At 34.4% G+C, this 26,188-nt stretch overlaps 3 protein-coding genes across 13 annotated transcripts; 2 read left to right on the forward strand and 1 right to left on the reverse strand.

Moving 5' to 3' along the window:
• Positions 1–238: 238 nt before the first annotated feature.
• Positions 239–7,361, reverse strand: LOC105430262 (protein zyg-11 homolog B). Of its 5 annotated transcripts, none has more exons than XM_025219078.2 (11): positions 6,857–7,361; positions 6,539–6,739; positions 6,247–6,470; positions 5,942–6,179; positions 5,676–5,873; positions 5,205–5,602; positions 4,930–5,075; positions 3,817–4,205; positions 2,748–3,117; positions 2,266–2,605; positions 239–2,060 (listed from the first exon to the last, which is right to left on the reverse strand). In XM_025219078.2, exons 3-11 carry the CDS (start codon positions 6,374–6,376, stop codon positions 1,915–1,917), a joined length of 2,355 nt encoding a protein of 784 aa, XP_025074863.2. In that variant the 5' UTR covers positions 6,377–6,470; positions 6,539–6,739; positions 6,857–7,361; the 3' UTR covers positions 239–1,914. The 5 variants fall into 5 exon arrangements, with proteins under 5 accessions (XP_025074863.2, XP_088932837.1, XP_025074862.2 ...); XM_089076711.1 differs by having other exon boundaries at positions 6,247–6,433; positions 6,507–6,739; XM_025219077.2 differs by having other exon boundaries at positions 6,247–6,433; positions 6,857–7,360.
• A 197-nt stretch (positions 7,362–7,558) lies between these two features.
• Positions 7,559–10,694, forward strand: LOC105430261 (PP2C-like domain-containing protein CG9801). 2 transcript variants are annotated; one of them, XM_011643745.3, is made up of 8 exons: positions 7,559–7,703; positions 8,432–8,467; positions 8,553–8,719; positions 8,807–9,033; positions 9,109–9,321; positions 9,411–9,714; positions 9,812–10,298; positions 10,359–10,694. In XM_011643745.3, exons 2-8 carry the CDS (start codon positions 8,465–8,467, stop codon positions 10,551–10,553), a joined length of 1,596 nt encoding a protein of 531 aa, XP_011642047.2. In that variant the 5' UTR covers positions 7,559–7,703; positions 8,432–8,464; the 3' UTR covers positions 10,554–10,694. The 2 variants fall into 2 exon arrangements, with proteins under 2 accessions (XP_011642047.2, XP_011642049.2); XM_011643747.3 differs by having other exon boundaries at positions 7,560–7,703; positions 9,121–9,321.
• A 350-nt stretch (positions 10,695–11,044) lies between these two features.
• LOC105430260 (uncharacterized) lies at positions 11,045–25,747 on the forward strand. Of its 6 annotated transcripts, XM_011643744.3 has the most exons (17): positions 11,045–11,296; positions 11,934–12,576; positions 12,908–13,077; positions 13,174–13,248; positions 13,324–14,505; positions 14,746–14,901; positions 15,288–15,539; positions 15,897–15,998; positions 16,224–16,328; positions 16,809–16,953; positions 17,342–19,791; positions 19,964–20,365; positions 20,457–20,663; positions 20,779–21,338; positions 21,418–21,661; positions 21,901–22,003; positions 22,235–25,747. In XM_011643744.3, exons 3-17 carry the CDS (start codon positions 12,973–12,975, stop codon positions 22,981–22,983), a joined length of 6,837 nt encoding a protein of 2,278 aa, XP_011642046.2. In that variant the 5' UTR covers positions 11,045–11,296; positions 11,934–12,576; positions 12,908–12,972; the 3' UTR covers positions 22,984–25,747. The 6 variants fall into 6 exon arrangements, with proteins under 6 accessions (XP_011642046.2, XP_088932835.1, XP_011642042.2 ...); XM_089076709.1 differs by having other exon boundaries at positions 11,045–11,564; positions 13,324–14,901; XM_011643740.3 differs by having other exon boundaries at positions 13,324–14,901.
• The last annotated feature ends 441 nt before the right edge of the window (positions 25,748–26,188 follow it).

Raw genomic sequence — 26,188 nt, forward strand, 5'->3', positions numbered from 1 at the left:
GTTGCTTCAATGAGGGAGAGGGAGGAGGAGGGGAGAGAGAGAGATGCATTTTTTATAGAAATAATATATCTATTATTTATTTAATCCTTTATTTATAAAACCTCTTTTAATTTTAAATCAATTTTATAAGTCAATTTTAATGTAAAACAATATAAAAAGTCTCTCTCTCTCTCTCTCTCTCTCTCTCTCTCTCTCTCTCTCTCTCTTTGATTTGTCAAAGAAAAAAAGCATTAATATATAAAGGCTGACATAGCATGTTTATTAACATTCAGTATCATTCAAATTGATGTTTCTTACATTTTAGGTGTCAACATGTAATGATATCAGAAGAATAAATTTCGTTTATATAAATTCGCAATATTTTAATAACAGATATAATCTAATATTAATATGTACTTCTCTCTTATTACAAACTCTGATTTTTGTATAATCTCTGAAGGCAAGTAATATATGCATGATCAATTTTTTAAGATATTTTTATTAATATTTAATAAAAATTTTATGAAGAATATTAACAAAATAGATTGAAGATCTGAATTTAGAATATTAAAATATGATTATATTTATAACAAAATAATTAATAATTATTAACATTTTAACGCATATACATATGTCCCAACACTTCATTGAATAGAGAGAAAATATAATAAATGTATAATATGTAATATGTAATTCAAGAATCCACCATCCAAGAAGATGACATAATGAAATGTTTATTTGACATATAACGCACGTCATTATGATGTTTCTGTCACTTTTATAACATATAAAGTTTTCTTTAAAATTTTCCTCCATAAGAGTTTCCTAATAAGATTTTTTAAATTGTTGAAAAATTTTTCGTGCCTGATTAATTTTAAGTGGTTTTTGAGATGCGATAAATAAATATTGGCTAGTACTGTTTTACACTCTATACATTTGTAGCCTTTTATATTACATAGATAATATTTTTCTATGACTCTTGCACGAAATTTTATGGATATTTTATCTGTCCCTGTCTGTATAATTATATTAAATATAATAACCAGGCATAATTATCTAAAAACTTTTATGTATATTTTCTTATAATGTCAATATATAACAATAATAATTGTTAACCTTATAACTAAACTGTATAAAACAGTTCATTTAGTATTATCTTTTTTCATATTAATCTTTAATAATCTATATTCATAATATATATTTAAATTATAGATATATTTTAAATGGATAATGAATTTTAATCAATTTTCATTTAAGATAGCAATTAATTAGACTAGAATCTGAGATAAATCGTAAAATTAATCTTCATTATTCATTAAATAATATACAAAAATAATGGTATGTCTACAGAGCATTACAAATATTATATTAATTAATTCTGCTATTTTTTCGGCAACAGTTCTAATATAATTCTACAGTTATAAATAAAAACATGGTTAATGATTAATGAATTATTCAAAAAGATAGTCTCCTCGTCTCCTTTTTTCAAATAAAAAAAAATCACATTTCTTTCTTTTAGATTATATATCTACATTGTATTATTATCAGCTAAATTTTTTTTAAATTAGTAAATCTGCTATACTTATTAATTTCCATAAAACTATTGCTAAATAATTTGAATAATTTTCGTAATTAATTCTACATATAACAACACGTCTCTGCAATACAGAGACTCTTTCTCAATTCAGATCTTCAATTCAGATCTTTTGTCACGATATTAGTTCAATTGTGATTAAAATATTTCGGACTTAACTGATTTTGTGTATTGTGTGTTTTGTTGATTGCAGTCTGTCTTTATGATATAATTATTCATGGCCATATAATTTTTATATTCATTTGGTCTAAAGAATATAGGATATAGGATTGCACTAAGATAAACATTGACTAGTATACCATGCGGTATTTAACTTTCAAATTGAAAAGCAACAGCTATCGTTAAGAATTTAATTCAAGCGTTTCCAAAATCGATTGACATAAACTTTGCAAATTTGGTTGTGTTGTATATTCTGTATGTGTTTTTTCCAATTGTTTTAAAGTTTCTACTCCTCCTTCTCTTATCAACATCACACAATAACGTTTTGCTGAAAATAAACATATGTAATTATTAAAGATTATTAATATTTGTGTGTGTATGTGTATACACACATACACGCAAAAAAGAGAATTTAAAAAACTATTAAATATAATTATTCTTATATGTAATATATTAATCTTCAATAATTCAAAATATTCATATCGTTAGAATAGATTATTACATTTTATATGAAATAATCTTTTTAAACTTACGATTTTTTGTGCATACATGATGAATTGCCCATACTGCCCAGAGTTGAACAGGATATGCATCTGTACAACGTAACAATGGGAAAAATGGTTGAAAGCTACGATAGGCAACCATCTCTCCTTGTGGTGTTTGCCAATGGGTTACAGCATGAACCAGTTGATCTAACAACTGTTCCCTACTTGGCTGTGATGGCATGCTACACCAAGATCGAGGACCATCACTAAGCAGATGCGCAGCAATACCAGCTGCGAAATAAGAAACATCAATGTGTTCGGAATCGAGCAGCATAGAAAGCATTTTTATAAACCGAGATTGCATAAGACGTGGTCTTAAATGATCGACCTAAAATTTAAAATAAAGAATTAATAAATTATATCTTAATATATATTTCTTTATATATATTTCTTTAAATAAAAAAATGTGTGTGTGCGCGCGCACTTATATTATAGGATTAAACATTTGTATTGAAGTTTCTAATACAAACCTCAGCTATATTGTTTAGCAAACCAAGAACTTTTGTTTCTACACTAGACTCTCCTTGGAAGCTATCCAGTACTTCAAGAAATAATTCCATTCCACCTTCGTCAAGAAAAACTTTGCATGTAGCAGCACTCTCGTCCGTTAAATTCCACAGAGCACTTAATGTAAATTTCATTGTAATATCTACTAATTTGGACTCGACCTTAGATCTAACCATTGCAAGCAATTTTAACATATATTGCGGTTGTGCACCAAGCATAGATGTTTCCAAAGTCGATATTTTTGCTGCTAATATTGAGCAAATTGCCACAGACATACGATTCATGGATGCATCATCGAACGTTGACAAGCAATTCATAACTAATCTTGCGCATCTGTTAAATTGAAAATGTTTTTTTTAAAATATATTTATGTATTATATACTGAAATTTCAATATCTCATCTGTAGACAGTACAGTAGTGTTAACTTACATTTCATTCATTTTATATATGACAAAATTAAATCTATGTAAAGAAATTAAAATTTTTATTTATGTTAGTATCAATATATTGTAACTTAATAAAATAAGCTACTTTTGATGATTGCAACATAAATATGAATGGAAATGTAAAGACAATTTACATAGTAAGACCAGAGCATTTTGTCATGATAAAAAAAAATTGAAGAAAAACAAGTTTCATAATAAAACAAAATAATTTTTTACATTTAATGCATGTGCATTTAATAATCTTATTTCATAAAATAGAAAGGTTGAATGTGATTGATAATCTTTCTTTCTATAAAACGTAAAACAAACCAACATATAAAAACATCAATGTACAATAATGTATTGCTAAATCCTAAACTATTCAAATACATATGTGCACATTCTCTTTTATAATGTGATCAACTTCCATTTACAAAAGATAGATATTTTTTTTGTTATTATTTATAACATATGTTATTGAGAGTTTGTATATTACAATAAATAATACAAAACAATAATAAAATGATTAAAATGATTAAAATATTGAAATCTCAGCATACACTTTTTACACTTTCAAATTATAAATTTATAAATTTATATAACTACCTATATTTGTCAAATGCAACATCCTGTAAGATTCTATCGCTACACAGGGTCAACAGCGTATTCTTTTGAAGTTGATGATTAGTTGGATATGATTCCATTGCTAATAATGTTAATTCGACTATTTGTTTAAGTATTGATGGATGTATCATGAGAGCCAATTCACCCTTTGTGAGATTATAGATACATGCAGTAGCTGCCATTTGTACACGAAACTCCTGTGGGTGCTCTCTCATTCCAGGTAACACTAATTTTATCACATCGACTCGTGGTTCAAGAAAGTTTGGAGTCAAACGGAATAAGTTAAATAGACATTTTTGAAGATATATTGGTCTGTACGTGTATCTTCTAAGGGCTTCCAAAATTTGAGACTCTGTTGCTGTACCACTGATCTGAAGCAAAAGACAGATACAATGTATATATCATTTCATAATTTCATCTGTGAAAAATATTTTAATTTCTTTCTTTTTCCTCGTTTAATGTTTTACTGATTATTATTTAATCTTATTTAATTTATATTTGCTTCATTTCTTACATTTTTTATCTATGTAATGATATGTATAGATGCAAGTTTAGAGTAACAAAATTTTTAGTAAACTTAATTATACAATTAGCAATTTTCCTATATTTGCAAATGGAAATTGATTTCTTAAGATATATATTTGATAGAACAGATGTACGAACAATTGATATCAAACACTGATATTGTAATTTTTCTACATACACAGACATGTATATAACTGTATAGAATATACCTTTAAAATCTAATTTTTAAAGTATAAACGATTGATACATGTGTACAAACACAGACTAAATAAATTTGATATTTTCAATTTCATCAGACGGATTATTTTGAAATAGGAATAAATATTTCCAATGTATCAAGCCAACGATTTGTGCGATGATTGAAAATGTCAAATTTAAAATGCAATATGTAATAACAGAATAATATTACGAATAATTTTTAAATAAATAATATGAAACAAATGGATATGAAATAGAAAGTTTTACATAAATAATAGTAGTAATTAATATAAAAACGCCACTACACAGGAAAAATATAACAAATATGATATAACAAAAATATGGAAACTATTTTTACGGATGTTAACTTACAACAAGTTCAGGTCTATAATCTTCATGATTTGAATCTATAAAACTTTCATCGTAACAAGCATCAGAATGCACCAATCCCAGAAACTTCAAATGTACATGTGATGCGATAAATTTTCTTAAATCTTTCGGATTTATATCATCTTTACCTATGCATAATAAATTTTATATTTAATATATGAAATATCATGTAATAATTAACTAATAATTTTATAAAATATAACATACAGCAGATTATTAGCAAATTTAAAATATAAATATCATGTTGCGATACTCACCTGATAAGTCAAGAGTTGCTAAATAAGGCATACAATTCAAAGTTCTGAGAAAGTCCGTTATTTTAGGCTTAGCAGGTGCAAAAACCTCAAAGCCATGTGGATCTTTTTCATCGGAAATGTCTAAATGCCTTAATTCGTTCAGTTCCAGCAATACTGGTATTAAATTTCCACATCCGCTTATCTTTAAATTGTACATATTTAATGTCTTTAAACGATCTTTACATTTTTTTAACGGAGTTATATCATCAACTCTTGTACAAGATATATCTAAGCTCTCTAAAAGGGGAAGATCTTCGACTACTATGTCCAAGCCATGTTTATTAAATTCTGTTCCTGAGACATTCAAGGTATGAAGTGCCTTTAATTTGTTTAGTGTTGCGATATCTACCATGCGTTGTCTGTAACAAGATATAAAGAAACAAAAATTATCAACTGTCATTGAAAGCTTTGAATCATAGAAAATTTACTAACAACCTTGAAAAATCCATAAAGCTTCCTTTAGCTACACTTAGCGATCTAAGATTTTGTATACTCCAATCGCCTAAACAACTGATTAAATCGTTAACAGTAATCTTCAGCCCATTTACTATTAAATCTACAATTTTATGTTGCTTAAGAACGCTTAAACCTTTAGCTGATAATGTTGACGCATCTTTCAACCGTACATGCCTAGAACAAAAAATCAACTATCATTATTAAACTTATTTGTTTTCTTCTTTTAAATCAAACTTCGTCACCTTAATCTGGTGGTCTTGGAGTCGAAAAGTGTAATTGTTAAATCGGATAACGTTTTCTTCTCACATAGGTTGGATAGTAATTGCTCTGATACCTCGGCTGGCAAGAAGGCATCCGGATGTCTAAATGTAAGTCGGGTTGCAGAACTGGAGGAAGCATCGTTAGACGATGTTCTACCTGTTGCAGTATTAAAAGCAACGTCTGTGCTATTACTGTTTAATATACAGTTATCTCGTTGATCTAAAACTTATGCTGCTTTAATTCTGCAAAGTTGGTATACGAACGCTTGATCTTACACGCCACTTACCAGAGACAATACTATTACTCAGAGTATTGGGAGAATTTGTATCACTAGGATGAACCTTGCACAAGCCGAGAACGTTACCACAGATAAAGTCAATGCAAACCTCCTGGAGACTTCTCGGAGACTCAAACATCTTATGTTTCTGCTGTCATCCGTGCAATAATTCCTAGCCCTTCGTCCTATCGGCTTCCTAAAAAGTGGCCATTTGTGTACTCACGATTTCGTACCTTGGAAGTGAAACATTGAAGAAAACACATGAGTACTTTAACGTATCAACACTTTGATATCCTATCACCTTAGATAAGTCGTAACCCACGTCTCGGGTTTGCATAGTGCATCAATGTGATGTAAAGCGAGAAGATTAACATTTCGTAGAAGATATATATCAAAATAAATATCACGTGAAACTCATCCGCAAGAGTTGTAGGAGCTTTCTCGCGTAATTAAGTGCCTTCCTACGAGAATCGAACGTCAGCGGGAAGGAGTGAACATAATCCTGCAAGCATAACTTAAGTAACAGGATTTCGGACAAGAATTACGTAATAATATAATTTCGCACGCGAAAGTGGTAAGGAATTCTCGCACCACTCGTGCCACTGTCCGAACACGCTACCTGTCGCACGCTGGGGTCGGAGACAAGGCGCGGTGTTACGCGCGCGAGTCCGCGGGCTCGTTGAATTCGCTCGCACGGCGAGAGTCTCTCGATCGTTTTGGAGTCACCGCGACGCCGCGAGCGACGTGATCCGTACACGCCTATGAATCCGCGGAGCGATCCCGCTAGGGCAATCGCGAGGAATCGCGGACTCTCATCTGTGATGTTGACGCCATATTGACTCGCCAAATGTCAAAACAGACCAAAAAAAGAGCGCAGTCGTGTCGCGCGTGTCGTCGTCGTCGTCATCGCCGTCGTCACCGCGCGGTGCGATGCGACGGGTCCGCATGCATCGTGTCGTGGCTTCGTCACAGCGTGGCGCGACGTCAGAGCAAAGCGGAGCGGGCGTATCTCTCGGCCGCCAGCTGATCTCGACGAAAATCGAAGTTAATGCCGATTTCTCGCGCGCGCGAACGGCCGCGAGCTCCCTGAACCTCAGATTCCCCCTCTCTCGCGATCCAATCCCCACTCTGTCAAACGTGTAACTCGGCGTGAACGTCCGAACGTGACATCCGCCGGCGCCGCTTCATCGCCCATGTTAATAATCGCGATCGTGCGAGTGACGTCGCGTCGACTTCCATGTATGCACGAGTGAGCTGTGAGAGACGCAGGGGTGGATGGGAGGAGCGGGGGTGAGGGGGTGGTCCGTCTCGTCGTCGCTCGTAGTTGCGCGGGCGATTCACGCGAGCGGCAGCGAGTCGGTTCAGTTGGCTATCGGCACATCACCAATATGGCGGTGAGGCGGAAAGCGACGGTTTCGCGCAACGTGCGTCGTGATCTCATTCCCGTGCAGTGAGAACTTTCCCAGGTAACTGTTCCATTGTTAAATCGCGCGCGACGCACTCGACGGTCGGATTCTCCTATGTCCCCTCTCGGATCCCACCTCGAGAATCGAGATTCGTCTCCAATTGACGTGCGCGTTTAGCAAAAAGAGTGCCTTGACACACGTTGAACTGTCAATAAAAGGACACTGCGGTCCGAATCCTTAGACCGAGGAGAAGATTTGTTCCTCAGGCTTCTTTGTGTGTTGTTTAAGAGATAATTATAACTTCAATTCGTGGACAATATGAGTCTGAGATATGTATGTACGTGCGTTAAATTGATTTTGACAGTTTCCTCTCGTGATGTATTGTATAAAATTCTATATATAAATATTACGAGATGCAAATTATAATCAATTTATCGCACATACACGTATCGATCTCGAGTTGGTGTTACAGTTATCTATCAATAAACCAAATTGATTTTGTTCATTTATTTTCTAGTGTTCTTTGATTAATAAACAGTTTATTTTCAAAACTGTTTAAAATACCGAAAATAATCTAAAAATAATTTGAACAATATTTAATTCATAAATATCATTCTTCGTAATTATTGTTAATTTTATGTAATTATTTTTTTAAATAAAAAATTAATTTTTAAACTGATGCATTCTCTTTTATATTGTCTTGTTATATATGTTACATATGTCAATTCTATATTAGTATATGCTTATTGTTATAAAATTTTATAACATAGTCTTATGGATTTTTTTAGATTTAATCTGAGACCTGTCTCTAGCAGCTAACCATGGTATGAGCCTTACATCAGATGAAGTAATGTTAGACAATAATTAACATTCTTAATTGCTGTATCTTTGCTTGGATCTTTTTAAAAGATGCCAAGTTTACGGAAGAAAGTTGCCGGTTTCATGCGCCAATTGTCTATTAGTAATTTGGCTGGAGCTGTAGAAAGTATAGGTCTCGGAGAACAGCCGCTTCGAAGCCCACAATCATTAACTCAAGACTTTCCTGGCGGCTGTTTTATCACGCGCTACCTCAATGGGTAAAAAACGCATCCCGATACTCTGATTTATTTCTTTTTCATTTATCCAACATGTAATCTCTGTAAATGAATATATAAATGTTTTAGATTAGAAACGAAACAAGAAGGACCAGCAATTTTACACGGCCGAAATCCAGAAGAATTGCCAAGCAGGCAGATCGATGTTTTTCAAGAAAATGAAGAAGTATTCGCGGCCTATACGGGTCCTGATAGTGGTCTTACTGCAGTCAATCTTCAACAAAAACATTTAAGTATTAGTGATACTGATATAGATTACATTGATATGCTAGATCAAAATGAGCAATATAGAAGCGGTGAGTTCAAAATAAAGATGTCAATACATAAAACAGATTACCTTTTATCAGATTACATGGAAAATTAAAATGTAGAACTTTCCTCAGGATCGACAACATCAAACGTCACAATTGCTGGAGTTACTGATTGGTTTAATCCTCATGAAAATGCATACGGAATTGCGACCACGCTATATGAGAAAAATCCTATAAATGATACTAATAACGGCGAACCAATAGCTGATTGTTTTGGCGTTGTAGCAAGACCAAACTCTGCCATATTGGCTCTCGCGGATGGTGTCAACTGGGGTAAAAGAAATACAAATATAAAAATATATAACATGAGCTGTTATGAAAAGCAAGATGGAACGAAATACAAAATCAATTGGAAATTTCAGGTACAAAAGCGAGTATAGCAGCTAGATCTGCAGTTCATGGAAGCATAGAGTATTTGAATCGAGTTCTGTTCTGTCCATCTATAAATAGTGAAATGACAACGACAAAGGATGTATTTATAGCATTACTTCGATCATTCCATGCAGCACATTCGTTGATTCTTCAAGAACAAGGAATGCTTACTACCTTAACAGTATGCACAATCCTTCCACTGCCAAGTTCGAGTACTGATACAAATATATGCCAGAAAAAGTATATTGCGTGTACCTGCAACGTTGGTGATAGTTTAGCCTATGTATATTCAGGGTATGTATTATTGCGCTCTGAATGAAATAAATTGCAGCAGAGATAATGAGTTAGGTCGTATGATTTGATAATCATCTCTTGTGTGAAAACGAAACAGGAAGACTGGAGTGAGAGAAATAACGCGAGGATCTCACGATATTCATTGCATGCGAGACATGCGAGATGCCTTAGGAGCTCTAGGTCCAGTAGACGGCTCTAATCCTGAATTGAATAACTTAACGCTGGCTATAACAGAAGTTGAGAGAGGCGATATAGTATTTCTGACAAGTGATGGAATTTCAGATAATTTTGATCCTGTGGTGGGAAAATTTGCAGTTTTGCCCAATCACAGCAGTGGCACGGATGCCACGCTAAAAAGTCACGATGCGAGATCGAAGACGCGTCGAAGGTCCACGGAAAATTTACGGCACACGGAATCGAGTAATAGTAACGTAAACAGCAACAATCTGCCGGTGGTCGAGGCCTATCAGAGGCATGAACTCACGCTGCTCAGAATGGAAGATCTGCTGAGACGTGGAGTTTCTGGGGAAGGACCACCATGTAACAGTGCCAAACATTTATGCGAACTTCTTTTAGATTTTGCGGTGAGTGTTAAGTGTTTTGTAATAATTGTATGTCTTTACTGACTGCTGTTTCGTCCACAGGTACGTATAACTGCAGCGAAAAGACGGATCTTGGAAGACACGGAGTTATACTATGCACAACACAAAGATGGTCACTTGATACAGCTCTCAAAGCAGGAGCAAAGATCTCGAAGGAAAAGGACTCTGGAAAAGATATCGATGATACCCGGTAAGCTAGACCATGCGACGGTCGTAGCTTACGTAGTCGGATCCTAAACTTCTTCAAAGTGTAATTGCAATTAACAATAGAGAGAGTATAGTTTTTATTCACATAAAAATGATAGATTAACTTTCTATATTGTAACATTCTTACCTAGTGTTAAATGAAAGATAAAAATATATCTTTTGACAAGCCAATGTCAAGTTATTTTTCTTTGATTTCTAACTTTTCTTAAACTTTATAAATTTGATTTAATGTATATTTTTAGACCTATAATAGATAACAAATGCTAGCGTCAAAAGAAATACATTAGAAATACATTTGACATTTTTGACAAAGGCACGTATCCTTTTTTTTTTTCCTCATCGAATCACGTGAGTCAAACGTGAGTCACGTGAGTTACGAAATACCGCGCACGACACACGTCGATTTTCCCCTCGCATTCCTTCCAACTGTCTTGTATCTTCGTGGTTGCAAAAAGTTACGGCGCGAGGACGCGAGGCGGCACCAGCGGCGACGGCTGGTTCCTTATTGCGCCACGCCGATGGCAGCCCTGGCAAATACATGATGGCCGTTGCCACCGAATAGTGTAACGCGTACATGGTATCGTCGTGTAACTGAAAAGTTTATTATTTTCAGTGGAGCATCATCGCGTCGCGCGTGCTCCGTGTGCGTTGTTTTCCTCTCGACGAGGTGCGGCGAATCGTGCCGGAACGCGGGATCACACAGAGCGAGGTCGCGCGTGAGCGTGAAAATTCCCAGGAGAAAAACACGGGGTGGCAAAACCGCGTTCGCGTAGGTAATATTGACAATTTTTCGTCGCGACGCCACGCGCATTTTTGCGCGTTCGTCACCGTGCACGCGCGTCGCGGCGCCGCGCGCCGGCCTCCCCGGCGCCGCGGAACTCGTCATTTCGCCTAGATGCGAGCGTATTCTTTTGTTTACGCCTTGTCAAGTCTGCCCCTTTTGTTGTGTGCAATCGCGCGCCGCTTCCACCTCAGTGAGTGAGAGTGAGCCGTGTGTGATTCCTCCCCGTATGCGTGTGTTGGTGGTGGCTTGTGTGGCACGTATGTATACCTCGCGCACACAGGCGCGCGCGCGCGCTCCTGGCTTATAACCTCAAAATATACTTCCAGCTGGCAAATTTACGCACGAATCCCGTAACGTTTCGTCGGGATACCCCGACTCCGCCGGATTATCACACGTCTCGGGATCCACCGACGTTTTGAAACGCGATGACGCTCGCGCCGTTTCGCAGACCCCGCGCGCATACTTTGCCGCAGTAAACGCGCTTCCCGCAATTCCCGCGACTTCGGGCCCGACCTGACCGCGCAACGGAACCGCGAGAACCCAGTTGTTTCTGCTCGCGCTTATTTTTCGCGCGAGACACTTAAAGCCGCAGCAGCTAATGGCATTTTCCCGCTTCTTCTTTCCAGAACAAGAGTCGGCAAAATCTTGTGCCAGAGTAAGAGCACAGCAGTGCGTCAGGCAACGACAAGCATATCTTTCTTAAGAGGAAACGATTATATCTCAAGGTGATTATCGCGCGAGCGAAAGCGTAATGTTGTGACATTATACCCTAGCCATTTGACAAACATTCAAGAATGTCTGTGAGTTACTTCCTGGATCTGGGATAGTGTGCTAACACGATAAGAACTGTTACTCGCCGAATGATTTTCGACGGCTGTTCCCCGCGTCTTATCCTGAACGTGTCATGGACAAGCGTAGCATTACTGCATCTATAAATGGATAAGATCCTGTGGCAGATGCCTTTTAAGTATAAGTCAGGATATATTCACGATGCAATTGTGCAGTTGTTCTTTAATGGATAAAGTAGTTCAGGAAGGAACTACTTTTTATGCACAGCGAAACGATGCCCGTGACGGCCACGAATGGTTAATGCTGGAGCATCATTAACTCGCAAATACGCAAGCATTTCAAAGAATCAACACGGTCCTGCCTGAGCTTTGGAAGAAATACGAAATTATATGCATGACAGGAACAGGAGACGTAGGTCGCAGACGTGTTGAGTGGCGCCGAAACGCAAATATTGCTTGCTGCAACTGTTAAATAATTTCGGTAAATAAATACGTATTAATAATGTCTATAATTTAATTTACAAAATTCTAGGTTATATATAAATTATCAGTGCAATTATTAGTGCTCTTTTAAATTTTAACTTATACATTAAGATGCATTTTAATTGTATGTGTGATATTATTATTAATCTCTTTATTATTAAGCTCATTTAATTTTAATAAATATAAAATTTTCTTATACAAGTCAAAATTGGATTGCTTTGAGAGTTAATTATTTACATATTATATTTATATAGATATTAACTCTAACAATTTTTTATAAATTTCTGAACTTGTATTAAATAAGTACATTGGAATTTCATTTATAATAGGAAAGAACAAAATAAGCTGGAAAGGTGGCTAGACGCTGCCCATAGTAAAGAGGGGCTGCGTGGGCATGCAGCAGCCTCAGTCACGCCCTCTTCTTGGGGACTCAGTATCCTCTACAACTTCCCCGAATGCGCGTCACAATAATCCAGTTACTGTTTTGACCCAACAACAAGTAAGATTTTGTAAAAATTTTATAGATTTGCTTACTTCTGTATGTATTCTCTTTTTCTTTATATATTCTTCTCCTTTACATACCTTCTTATTATAGCTGCAACAATTACAACAATTACAAAATAGCAGTGGCCAATCGCTAACGTTTGCTTTGCAACAGACATCGAACAATGTAAGTTGCCTTTATTGATAATTAAAGAATTTTTTTAAGACTGTCATTCTCTAATGTCATTGCTTGATCTTGCAGCCACAAGAGCAAGGAAATGGGTCGACAACTGGAAATCACATAGTCTACGTAAACCAGTTGAATCAATTAAATCAGAGTACCATAAATCCCTCGGGGACTGGTATGGGCCTACCCCCGGCCACCCCCACTTTTGGGGTGGGCCTTAATATGGGATTGCCACTGTCACTTCTAAATACCAGTCTTACGTCTCTCACTTCCAATGTTATCACCACATCAAATCCTCTGCTGAATTTGGGCTTGCCAAGCATAAACACAGGGCTAACTACGATAAATCCTAGCCTGAATCATTTAAATGCTATTAATTCTAATCTGACATCCAATATTGGTTCAAATAATATTAATAACAGTTTGTCCAACTTGGGACAAGATTTGAATAGTATAAACACGGGAGTAAATACCGGAATAAATAGGCTCAATACGATAAATTCTACAAATATTAATTCTGGGCTATCTGGAGTAAGCACCGGACTGACCGGTGTAAATCCAAATTTAACAAGTCTAAACTCATCGAACGTAAATCAGAATCTTACTACATTGAATACCAATTTAACCGCCGCAAATTCCAGCGTGTCTGGTTTATCTGCTATTAATCCAAATACGAATTTGACTGCTACCAGTATAAATTCTGGTGTGAATCAAGGTCTCAACCGATCCGCAAATGCTCTGGCAACTGGTTTGACGCCAACTAGTTTGAATTCTAGCAGTGCACAGTTTCCATTCCAAACAATACAAAGCATCCAGACTATTGCACCACACATCGTTGCATCGTCAAATATAGCACATGTACCAAACTCGGCTATATCGCAACATCCCAATTCGAATATCTCAACAATTTCACAAATCTCGAATTCTGGGACTCTGACGAGTCCCAGCATATTCACGAGCACTCCCAGTGAAACGATTCATGCAACCACTGCAAATGTGAATCACGCTTCAAACGTGAATCTCACTACGAACATACCGCACCTTGGTACAATGCACCCAAATTTATCAAATATATCGACGTCGAATGTACAACATATATCCGTATCGAATGAACCGATTATGTCATTGAGTCATGTTTCTTCTTTAAGTTCCTCCCAGTCGACTGGATTTCAACCACAGCGACAGTATTCACAGGGGATAAGCCCTGGATTAAGTGCGTCAGTAGCATTAACAGGCACAACACAACCGTCGAATGTGGTCAGTACTATGAATACTGTTAAGACTATGCAAAATATTCAAGGTCAAAACATTAGCTCGCCGGGCAGTCCGTTTTCAATACCCTTGAAAAGTCCAGCGTCTAATATAGCACCACCTACGCCAAGTCCTAGCCCTAACCGACTTTTACTTAGAAGTCCGGCTTCGAACTCGATACAGTCCAATCGGAATAGTCCAAGCCCAGTCAGCACATCAACATCGAACAGTAACTTTAATATGCAGATGCAAAGTCCCATGCAGAGCCCGATGAGCGTTAGCCAAATACAGAGTCCTGTACTTAGCCCATATCCCCCCGCAAAAAGCCCTCATCTATTAAGCGGGAATAATTCTCTCAACAATAGAAGCCCAGCACCTGGAGGTAGCCCTGGTCCACCTGTGGTAAGGATACTTGTAAAGTTAGAAATCTATTAGAACTCTATTGCAATTAAATTGTTTTTTGCAATTTTCAGTATAAGATACATTTTAGTGATTTTGTCAGAATGCTTGCTAATATTTTTCATCTTTCATAAATTTCATCTTTTTTTACATTTTAATTTTATTTTATTTACGAACATTTTATATATGTTTCGTATATAAGAATATTTTCATTATCATATTTAAATCTGAGATCTTTATCTCATTTGTGTTATAACTATGTTTAGATGACTATACTATTTTTTCTATTTTTATTTAATTTATTTGCTATAAATAAGAATATTACTTTGATAATATAAAATTAAATTATTCATTTATTAATACATTCTTTTATTTTTCATATGTTTTAGGTTAGGCCTAATACACCCATATTGCAGCAGGGAATGCAGGTGTTACAAATAATTCATGGTACACCACAGGGTTATCAGTCTACTCCAACTCAGCTGATGACTAGGACCCAATTATTTGGAAATCAGCAAATACAAATAGCGGCGAGTAAGCCTACCAAACAACCGCCCCAAATTCTACCAAAACCACCAAATCAACAAACTACTACTTCTCAGCAAAAGTCACAGAGAGCTACCACTACAATTACAAACCAGGTATAATTTGATTCTTTATGCTGATATTATATATATTATATATGATATTATATATGATATGATTATATTATTTATATTTTACATTATTTATATTTATTTTTTTTATATATTTATATATTTTTAAATATATTTATATTTATTTTTTTATTTTTTTATTAATTTATTAAATATTAAACTAAATATTAATCATACAATAAATTATATCTGATATATCTTCAATCTGTTATTATATAATTTTACAAAGATTATTTTTAAAAAATGTTTACTTCAATTCTGTTAATAATAACATATATTAATGTATTTAACAATACGATAAGATATTTTACATTACATCAAAGTATATTTCTTTCTTTATAGGTAACACAGCAGAGTCAACCACAAATAGTTCTTGCTGGACCACAACCTAATCCTACTACAGCGACAATGATTCCAACAGCACAGGGTTTGCTACTAAATCAGGTATATTATATATAGCTCTTATATATCTCTATATTATTTCTCAAATATGTCTATATATCATCTGCATATCCATTGTATAATTACATAAATATATATACATCACAATGTACTGTTGAGGTACTTTGATACGCTTTATTTACTACAACTGCTTATGTGCATTTCTATTATCATAGAAAATTGCTTTTTGCAATTTCATGCTTCATACTTGTTACATTTGGTATATAGGTATTGCCGTCTACTGGACCTGTTATTGTACAGCAACAACCAGGAAGCGTTCAACTTATACTAAGGACACCACCAAGCGCGCAGCAACAAACGCATACTACACAGGTGATGGTTTCATCCTTTCATGCATCTTCATATGCACATTCAGATTCATCGCTTATTAAAAAAAATTTCATGACTATTAAGATGATTTCGCATTTCCTGTCGATAAAAAAATCATAAAAATATTCTTATATAATAAAAAGTATTTATATAATTTTAATAGATATTTTGTGTGTGTGTGTGTGTGTGTGTGTGTGTGTGTGTGTGTGTGTGTGTGTGTGTGTGTGTGTGTGTGTGTGTGTGTGTTTGCAGACTAAATAATTTTATAAATTTTTACGCGTTAATAATTATGATCTTTAATTATAACAAATAAATTTTAAATTAATTTTGTTATAAAGTTATATTCTACATGAAATAAGGTGAAATAATTCTAATAGAATATATATTATAAATTTCTTAAATATTTACATAAAAATTATGACATGATAAAAATTATGTGAGAAATGACGAAATAAAAATTAATTAAATATTTTTTAATTATAGTTGACACAACAACAACAATTAGTAAGAGTGGTCACGGCAGGCATGCAACTGCAGGGGATTGCGCCCACATTCTTTGCCGTACCCAATGGATTTCCTCCAGCTGCTTCTCCAGTGATAAGGCATACTCCATCTAGTCCTGCACCAAGTAAGTTTATTAATATAATGATATTAAAAAATAAATTATCATGATATTACAATATTCAATTATTAATATTACAATAATCATTAATATTAATGTGAATATAAAATGACAATTAGATAAAACATGTTAAATACTTCTCTTTGTTTAAAAATATAAAAAATCTAGAGAACATAATATTTGAATTAAAAAACTCAAATTTTTATTTTATTTAATTTACATTAAATGTTTAGAAACGTATAGAAATATTTTGAATCATTTAAATTATATTTCAAATTAATTATATTTTTAATTATATTTCATATTTTTTTTCTTGTGTCTTTAAATTTACAAAATATTAATTTATATTTATCGCAAGGTCAGTATTATTAAGTCATATATTTACATTCTATAGCTAATTCAGGAACTGGCAATTCCATCGTAATTCAGAATGCTATGGTACAAAGTCCTCAATCGCAAATCTCACAAGTTACATCTGGTAATACTACTGGCAATGCTTCGTGCACTCAACCTGTCGCGGAACAAAATCTGTTGCCGCCTCCTAAGAAAAAAGCGAAAAAGAAGAAGAAAGCTAAACGGAAAGATGATGAGCCAAAGTTAGATCTCGCTCGTATTATAAAGATATCAGGTATCGGGGATGACGATGATATCTTTGATTCCGAGCTGACAACTGAAAGTGAGGTTCCTTGTCAAATGCAGCAAAGCGAGGCTAATTCTGGACAACCTCTGAGCCAACTTTCATCTCAAGGAACAGTTCCTGTTAGCTCTGCTCAGAGTCTCCAAGTACCTGTAACAAATACAACGAATACGCAAGCTTCTGTATCGCAAACACTCAATAGTCAACTTGTCACCCAACTTCAGATGCCTGTACAAAATGCGATAGCCGGACAATTTCGATTATCAATTGGAGATGATGGGAAATTTATCTTACATCATACCCCGGAACCCAATCAACCTGAAATAGATTCAGCGACCGCGCAAGCTTTAATACGATCTCTGAGTCAAAATAGTGGTCAAAATTCACAGATTATCTCGCAACTTTTGAGCCAAGCGCAAAGTACTCCGCAGTCTACTCAAAATACGATCCAGCGACAGAAATATGTCAAATCACCTTTATCCAGTGGAAATCAAGTTTCAACCAATACTATTAGCTCTACATGCTCGCAAAATGTCATTTGCACTACTAGTCCGCATCATGGCCAGATATGTTCGAAGCCAATTAATCAACAGAAGAATACTAATATTGTTCCTCAAGAAACTAATTCGCTACCAAGTATTTGCGTTCAAAGTAACATTGGATCTTTACAATCGCTAGAAACTCAAACATCAAAAAATGTTAATGTACAAAATCTGATACAAGCTAAGAATGTTCAATCTACACTGTCACAAACAGGTAATAACACGTCTCTGAATACTCCGGATATTTTATCCACAAAACCTTCACCTACTATATTTGGCATTCAAAGTCCTCGAATGTCTAATGCAAGCCAAACGAGTTCCAATCAACAGAATATTTCTCTACAAAAATCTAGTCAGGTTCGGCTCACGAATGCTTGTATAACTACGAATGTACGACAAAATTTGGGAAAACAATCGATACAACAGTCACAACAACATAGCGTTCACGTGCAAAAATCATTACCCAGTAGTTCAATAGTACAAAATGATCATATGTCTAAGACTAATCAGAATCTTCAGACGAATCCACAAGAGACTCTAACATTGCAGCAGGAGTCACCCCTGTTTCAACATAATCAACAAATTACCGCGCAAACTGTACAAACTCAAAATGTGCAACAAATATTTGAACAAAATTTGCAGAGCTCAAACATTCATCAAAATTCTATGAACATATTGCAGCAACAGAGCTCTTGTAACACCATGCAACAACATGATACCATGAATGTTTTACATTCAAGTATCCAACAAAATACAATTAATGTATTGCAACAAAATACGGCTGGTAACGTTCAAAATATAGAACAAAATTTGCAATCAGGCATGAAGGATATAACTCACGCGCAACAGAACGTCATGACCAGTTTGCAACAACAGAATACATCTGCCGTTTTACATAACGCGAGTGTCCAACAAAATGTGAATGTTCAGCAACAGAAGGTAGTGACAGCAAATACTTTTTCTTCCGTTAATGCACATCACTTTGAATCGCAAAATTCGGCTAATGTCGTGCAACAAGGAATTAACACACAGCAAAATAATCAGAATCAGAATATATTGATCACGACTGCTCCTACTACTAATACAACCCAGCAGAATGAATCTCAAAAGATCGAATCCCAAGGTGCGAATATACTAAATTCAGCGGCGAACAACATACTGAATAACGCACCTAAAATTACGCCTGAAATTTTAAATGCGTTAAGCAACTTGAATCCTAACGATCAGCTGCTAATCGCAAATGCGAATGGCCAGATGCAGGTGATTAGTCAGCAACTCTTGCAACAATTTTTGGCTGGACAGTTAAACGCGACGAATCAAACGCAAAATCAAAATCAAACTCAGAAGATAGTAATCGGCGAGCCAGATGCGAATAATCAGAATTTGCAAGGTGTTCAGATTAACACTCCAACAAGCCAAATAATAGTAAATAGTTCTGGTGGAGCTCCAACGATCCAAAATAATATTCAAAACATAGTGGTACAGGCTGCACCTTCTCAGATGCCGCAACACATACAAATTCAAAATTCGAACTTTCCTAGTCAATTTATTGACAACCTGAATCAGCAACAAATTAGGAACTTGGGTAATAATCAACCAAAGAAGACAAAAATCGTGAAAAAGACGAAAGTTGCCGTCACTGCTCAAAGCATTGTAAACTCACAGGTACATAATTGCATTTTATTTTTACATTTTCTATTATCTATTTTATCCATATTTTGCTCGATACTTCAATATCATTTTAAAAATTCTATTCTAAATTCTAAAAATTAAATTATTAAAATTGTAAAATCTGTATTTTGATTCTTAATGATATTTTCTATTTTTATTTTTTTAGACAAAGACAGTAACCGTCACGCGACCAACAATGGTTACGGCGAATACGTCCAATTTACAAAAAATTGACAATTCTAAAACAACCACGACCATATCTAGTACAAATCCTACTAAGAGCGAGCCGACTCACATTATCGCCAATGGCCCATTGATTTCATCTTCTACCGCCAGTCACATGTCAGTTCCCTCAAATGGTCAAATGATACAAAGAGTACAAACCATTCAGCTTCCTGCTCAAATGCAGCAAACGTTGAAAGGCATTCAGTCTCAAATCCAAGCTATTTTATCAAATTCTCGAAAATCGCCTCACGATCAGGCGACATTGGCGAAGTTATACCAGGAGCAAACAAAAATATTAGCCAGTGGAAAGGTTGTTAGCACTACTACTCATTCTGTCAATAACGTAAGTATATTCGATTAATAGCATAACTTAATTAGATAGCAAAATTCTATTTAACGAATTTGTATTTTAAAATTATTTTGTTCTTATATAGACCGCCGAGACAACGTTCAGTGTAAATGTAGTTTCAACAGTTGCGAATATACATTCACAAAATTCATTTAAGAACCAAACATCAGCGACGCAAACGCAGACACAAACTTCCACTGCTTCTATGCCGATAACATCTCAAACTCTAAGTCCGACCACATCTGTAGCAATGCCGAGTAGTTCGAGTAACAGTTTCATTAATAATATCACGGTAAGCAAAGTGTTATCGTGTACACATACGCATGTTAACTTATAAAAATATATTTTCATATTTTATAGAAGCTATTATTAAGTGTTATAATGTTATATTTTAATCATTATTATAGGTACCGCAAAGTGTGCAAGCGCAACAACCGACTATATCGAATGCTGCGACGCAGAGCATTCATCAGACGCACATTAAACAGCATAAGTTTTACCAAAACCACGGGACTCAGATACTGAATCCGTCCTCCGCGAACATACAAATCTTCTCACCGCCAATTACCTCCGTAGCAGCTTCGCAAGTACAGAGCAATGTACAACAATTGACCCAAGTTCAAACGCAGCAACAATCGGGCGTGCAGTGTCAACAACAATCAACGCAGTGTCAAACAGATCCATTGGACTTCAAGCCAGCTATACAGACACCAAGTCCCGTGAAACAAGAGCTTTCCTCCCCTATTCAAGTTCAAGTTCAAAGTGGCTCTCCTGCGAATCAAGTAACCTCGCCTAGAATGATAAGTAAGGGGACGCAAAGGATTCAAAGTCCTGTAAACAACAACGGAAGTACAATAAAACAACTCGTTAGCCCTAATGGCAACTCTAATCCTTTGATAAGTCCGAGGCAAGGTGTGAAAAGGCGCGCGACTAGCCCGATTTGTAGGCAGATGAATCGTAGCGAATTGTATGTATCTAAGCATAAGTCTTTAGTATATTTATGATTTTTTTAGATTTATTGATATAATTATATTCATTATTTACAGAGTGGAGCAACAGTTAAAAATCGATCAAAATGGTGCAACAAATCCAGATATGAATACGCCATTCTCAAGCAAACGCGATGCGTGCAAACGTCTGGTCAGATATCATTGTTTGAATGAGCAAGTATTAGGACCTAAGGATCTGACAAAAGCAGACGAAATATTCGAGGAGACAGCGAAACATTTATTGAGCAAATTCAGTTCTATGATAAACAAATACACGTATCTTCTCCTAATGGAAAGCATGGTATAAATAATTATTTAATTTATTTATCTAATGGTTATATAATTTGCAATAAATTAGATTCTTTTTTTTTTTTACAATAATTTTATATGTATTAAAGTAATTAAAACTAGTATTTATATTGTTAAATTCCTTTGAAAAATTAATTGATTTTTTTATATTAATTTTTTTTTTATAAATTAATCTTATATAGATAATTTATATTATTGTTGCATTAATATCTTAAAAATTATAAATTATAGCGCGAAGTAAGGACGTCGGAATTGATGATGATCGACAGGACTATTGTAGCCGAAGAACAAAGTATTCTCAACAGGTTACGAGAACAAGAAGCAAAACTCAATGGTAACTACGCATATCTTCAATTATTTTTCGTTATAATTACAAATATAAATATGTATATATATTTATATTGGTTTTTTTCCTGGAATTTCAAGATTTCTGATTTTATTACATTTATCATATACTTTGCTCTTCACATTTTAAAATTCAGTATATTTTTACCAACACATTTAAAACAAATTTTTCTTTTTATTTTTAAATATAATATCTTATAAATCTCAAATAAAATTACAGAAGAGTTTAAGAAGGAAGAGAAACCGTTGGTGCCAAAAGTTGAACCTGGCCTTGTGGAAGAGAGCAAAGCAACATTAACAACATCCCCACCTTTAGTAAACGTATCTGTAAAACGCGAACTAGAGGATGATTTCCCAAGCGAAGAAATGGAATGCAAACCAGTGATCAAAACGACGAATAGTACCAGTGGCGATTACGACGAGTGGCTGGAAATCCAGAAAGAACTGGGTGTATATCCATCTACTACAGATACTTTAAAGTGTAAAAACGGCAATAACAGTGGTAATAGTGCATGTGCTATTACGAGAGCATCAAAAATTGAAAGAACACGAGCAAATGGCGAGTGTCTTCGTACGAATGTTGCAAATACAAATGTACCCGGTGTCTCAAACACGACTATGAAAGATGATTGCGAGCAAGACATAAATACTTTCGATAGGCGTTGGAGTAGTGCCACTGATCTTGAACGAGATTTGTCGGAGGATACCGACTTGGATGGATTAGCTTTGCATTCGCAGACGCAATGTCCAAGTAGTACCGCCCTTGTAACGACTAGCGAAAGTGGAAACGTCGGTAACGAACATGATGAGATCAACGCACAAGTACAGTCCGCCATTGACAGCATCCTTAATCTTAAGAAACGTCCCACGAACACACTGTCAGGCAGTAGTAGCGGTAGTTCGTCATCGCAATCCGACACGAAAGACACTGCGCTGGACCAAGCAGTCCGCAGCATTTTAGGCTCGTGACCCTCCTTTAATAAAGTATGTTAAGAAGTGAAAGTTGATAGTTGAATCAAGCTAATCATACATCTTGAAAATTTTAAAGGAACTTTAAAGTGATAGTAAGTCGATTTTTCATTGTGTTTTTGTGGATGTCACATTGAGATCTATTCATTTTATGAGAACTATATTTTAGTATTGATAACGCAACAGTCGGGAATGGACTGTTTTCAATACTGCATATCTTGAAGCACACGGATCGTTACTAAATTATTTGTATAAATCATACGTGACCTTATTATTTTATTTATACATTACACAGCAGAGGCAAACTGGATCGCGCATACATGTTTTGCGGTACAATGTTTTTAATTTGTCAAAGATTCTGTTTTACAATGGCAATAATTATTCATAATATACAAACATGTATACTTTTCCAGTAGTCTAGCTGTAATAAAGCCACCGCGTAAATCTAATTCTAGCAGCTGTACATGTGAATAGACTAGATAGATAACTCGCTCAGATTTTTCAATATGGCACTTTGTAATGTAATTTTGTAAAAAGTAATTATTTAAAGCAACTTATTCCACTTTATCTGTAGTACTTGTAGAGGAATCTTATTGATACTTAAAAAAAATGGGTCGGTGAATATTGTACATACGTTTTTAAGGTGTATTATTAATATTATTATTACGATTATTATTTGTATTATTGTTATTGAGATTTATTCTCAGAATTATTATTATATTACCATCATTATGATTAACATCATCATCATTGAAATCGACGATGAATATATGGAAAGAGCAAAGAGAAAGTAATAGTGTAAGAGACTGATATGTAAAATCATGGAAAAACGCGGAATGTAATTTAATACAAGATACAGGCGGTTCGTTACTACCAATATGATGCTATGTGAAAAGAGATCGTAAAGAGATCGTATGTCGAAATTTTTTTCGTAAGATTATATTTCTCAGAAATGATTCTTGATAAAAATTGTAGACATTTTCTTTATAAATTTACTTTTCTCAAATTGATTGTGCTATATCAGCGTAACAGATCGCCTTGTACATGGAAAAGAAAGAGAATACATAACGTTTATGCGTGTTATACTTTGGATTCATTTCTATTTCATATATAGTCTCAATGTTAAGATGCAAAATCAAAGAGACAAACTGTTTCTAAATAATGTATAGGATTTTATGACTTTCTTTTTTTAGCATCACATACAGATTCACAATACATATGTGAGTAATCGATGGATGCGTGTTGGAGAGTGCATGTGTGGAAAAAGGATAATCACATAATCGATAAAGCATTTGAGGATTTCTCTATAATTACCAAAATTGATCAACATACATTCCTATGTCAAAATGTATGGTTTTATTTTTAATTTTATTGTAACAAACGTACGCGCTATTTTACACGAATATTCGAACTAAAATTAAGGAACAATAGATATCTGGAATTCTTTTTCGGTTTTAACAAATTGATGCTTTTGTAAAACGCGATAATGATATCTCTGTCTAAGATGAAGTTTTATTATGTGAACTTGATCACGTATTCTTTTTCTACATATATCTAGAATGACTCTCTAGAGACAGCGAAAACAATGCGTTTTCTGGCAAAAGCAATCCAAGACTGACGTATATACAGAAAAAAAAATCAAGCAAAACTATGTAATGTATTACAGTAAGGAATAATAATCGTTTGTACATACATAATGTTCAATTACACTCTCGACGGCAATCGTGACTTAATGAATTCTTCACAGATTTCAAAGTTTGGATATATTGAAATTCTTTTGATCCTAATAAATTGCCGATATTTCACGAATACACACACACACACACACACACACACACACATTATATATATATATATTATATATTATATATATATATATATATATATATATATATATAGATCATCCTGTATCCCTGGTCTGTTAAGTTCGGATCACGCGTGATTTGCGATTATTGCATTATCGTTAACAACGAGATGTAACGCTGGCGAGAGTGAAGACACAATTGTGGTACAGTGATAATATATTATAAATATAATTTAAAGAAAAAACATTTTTATTTTTTACAGTCGTCTGTATACCCGATAAAAGAAAAAAAGAAAGGTATCATTACATTATTGTAACGTAATGCAATATCTATATGTGTCGCAGAATTATACAGTCTTGTATATAGTCTAATTTGACTTCTTTTACGATATTATGTCAAAATATTTTTAGATAAATACGGTAAATGAAACAAGATCCGATACAAGCATAATGTGTAAGATGATACGCGAGTAAGGTAATCAGATGATGTGAATCTTGTGCGCTCTGTATCTTGTAAAAAGAACGCGTTACGCTTAACAAAACGGGAATTGTATATTGCGACCTTTTCTCAAGCCGATAAAATTTCATAAATTATGTACTTAAATTATCATTTTATCCGTTCATAATTATCTATTTTTTTTCAATTTTATGTGATTAATTAGGATTGATCTTGGTTTAAAAAATAATAGAAATGTTCTAGAGAGGGTTAAGAATCAGAACCAATTAAAATTCACAAAAATCTAACTTTCTGCTGTTACAAGTACACGAAAAAAATCAGTGTCGAATATCGAAGCATTTCGTGAATTCATTTGTGCAAACATAGAGATGACAATTGGACATAACTAATCGACATAGTTAAACAACAGAACAAAAAAATTATAGTTATGTTTGTATTAATTTATTTATTATTACGTTTAAATATTTCGTGCAGATTTATACGAATACATTTATTTCACGTAATTCCTCGCGTTTTATTTCCCGGCCTAGATTGCTTCATCATGTTTCTTTACGAGATGAAAATTGTTTAATCTCTAAATAGCATCGCGTGAGACAAAACATTTTTTTTTTTTTAGCTGAATTTGCACTGTTCATCTTTCTTTTCACGTTGGTGAAAAAAAAAAGAGAAAACATGAATAGTGTAAAGAGTTCAGTCAAGAAAGAAAGACTCAAGAAAGAAGGGCTTTTTGTCGTAATGTTCGTGTACGTATTCGACGTCACGAAATAGGCAAAGCGATATATTTCAAAAATAATTATTCTTTAATAATTATTTTTTCGATGAATGATAATTTCTTGTAAATTTATAAAACATGTTATCAATAATATTAAATTATGCACCAATCAATAAATTAATATGAAATAATAACATGATTCAGCTTTGGCTGAAAATTGCGCGTTTTAAGA

Source organism: Pogonomyrmex barbatus, unplaced genomic scaffold (assembly GCF_055798465.1).
Source record: "Pogonomyrmex barbatus isolate J1 unplaced genomic scaffold, ASM5579846v1 scaffold2, whole genome shotgun sequence".
Classification (NCBI taxonomy): domain Eukaryota; kingdom Metazoa; phylum Arthropoda; class Insecta; order Hymenoptera; family Formicidae; genus Pogonomyrmex; species Pogonomyrmex barbatus.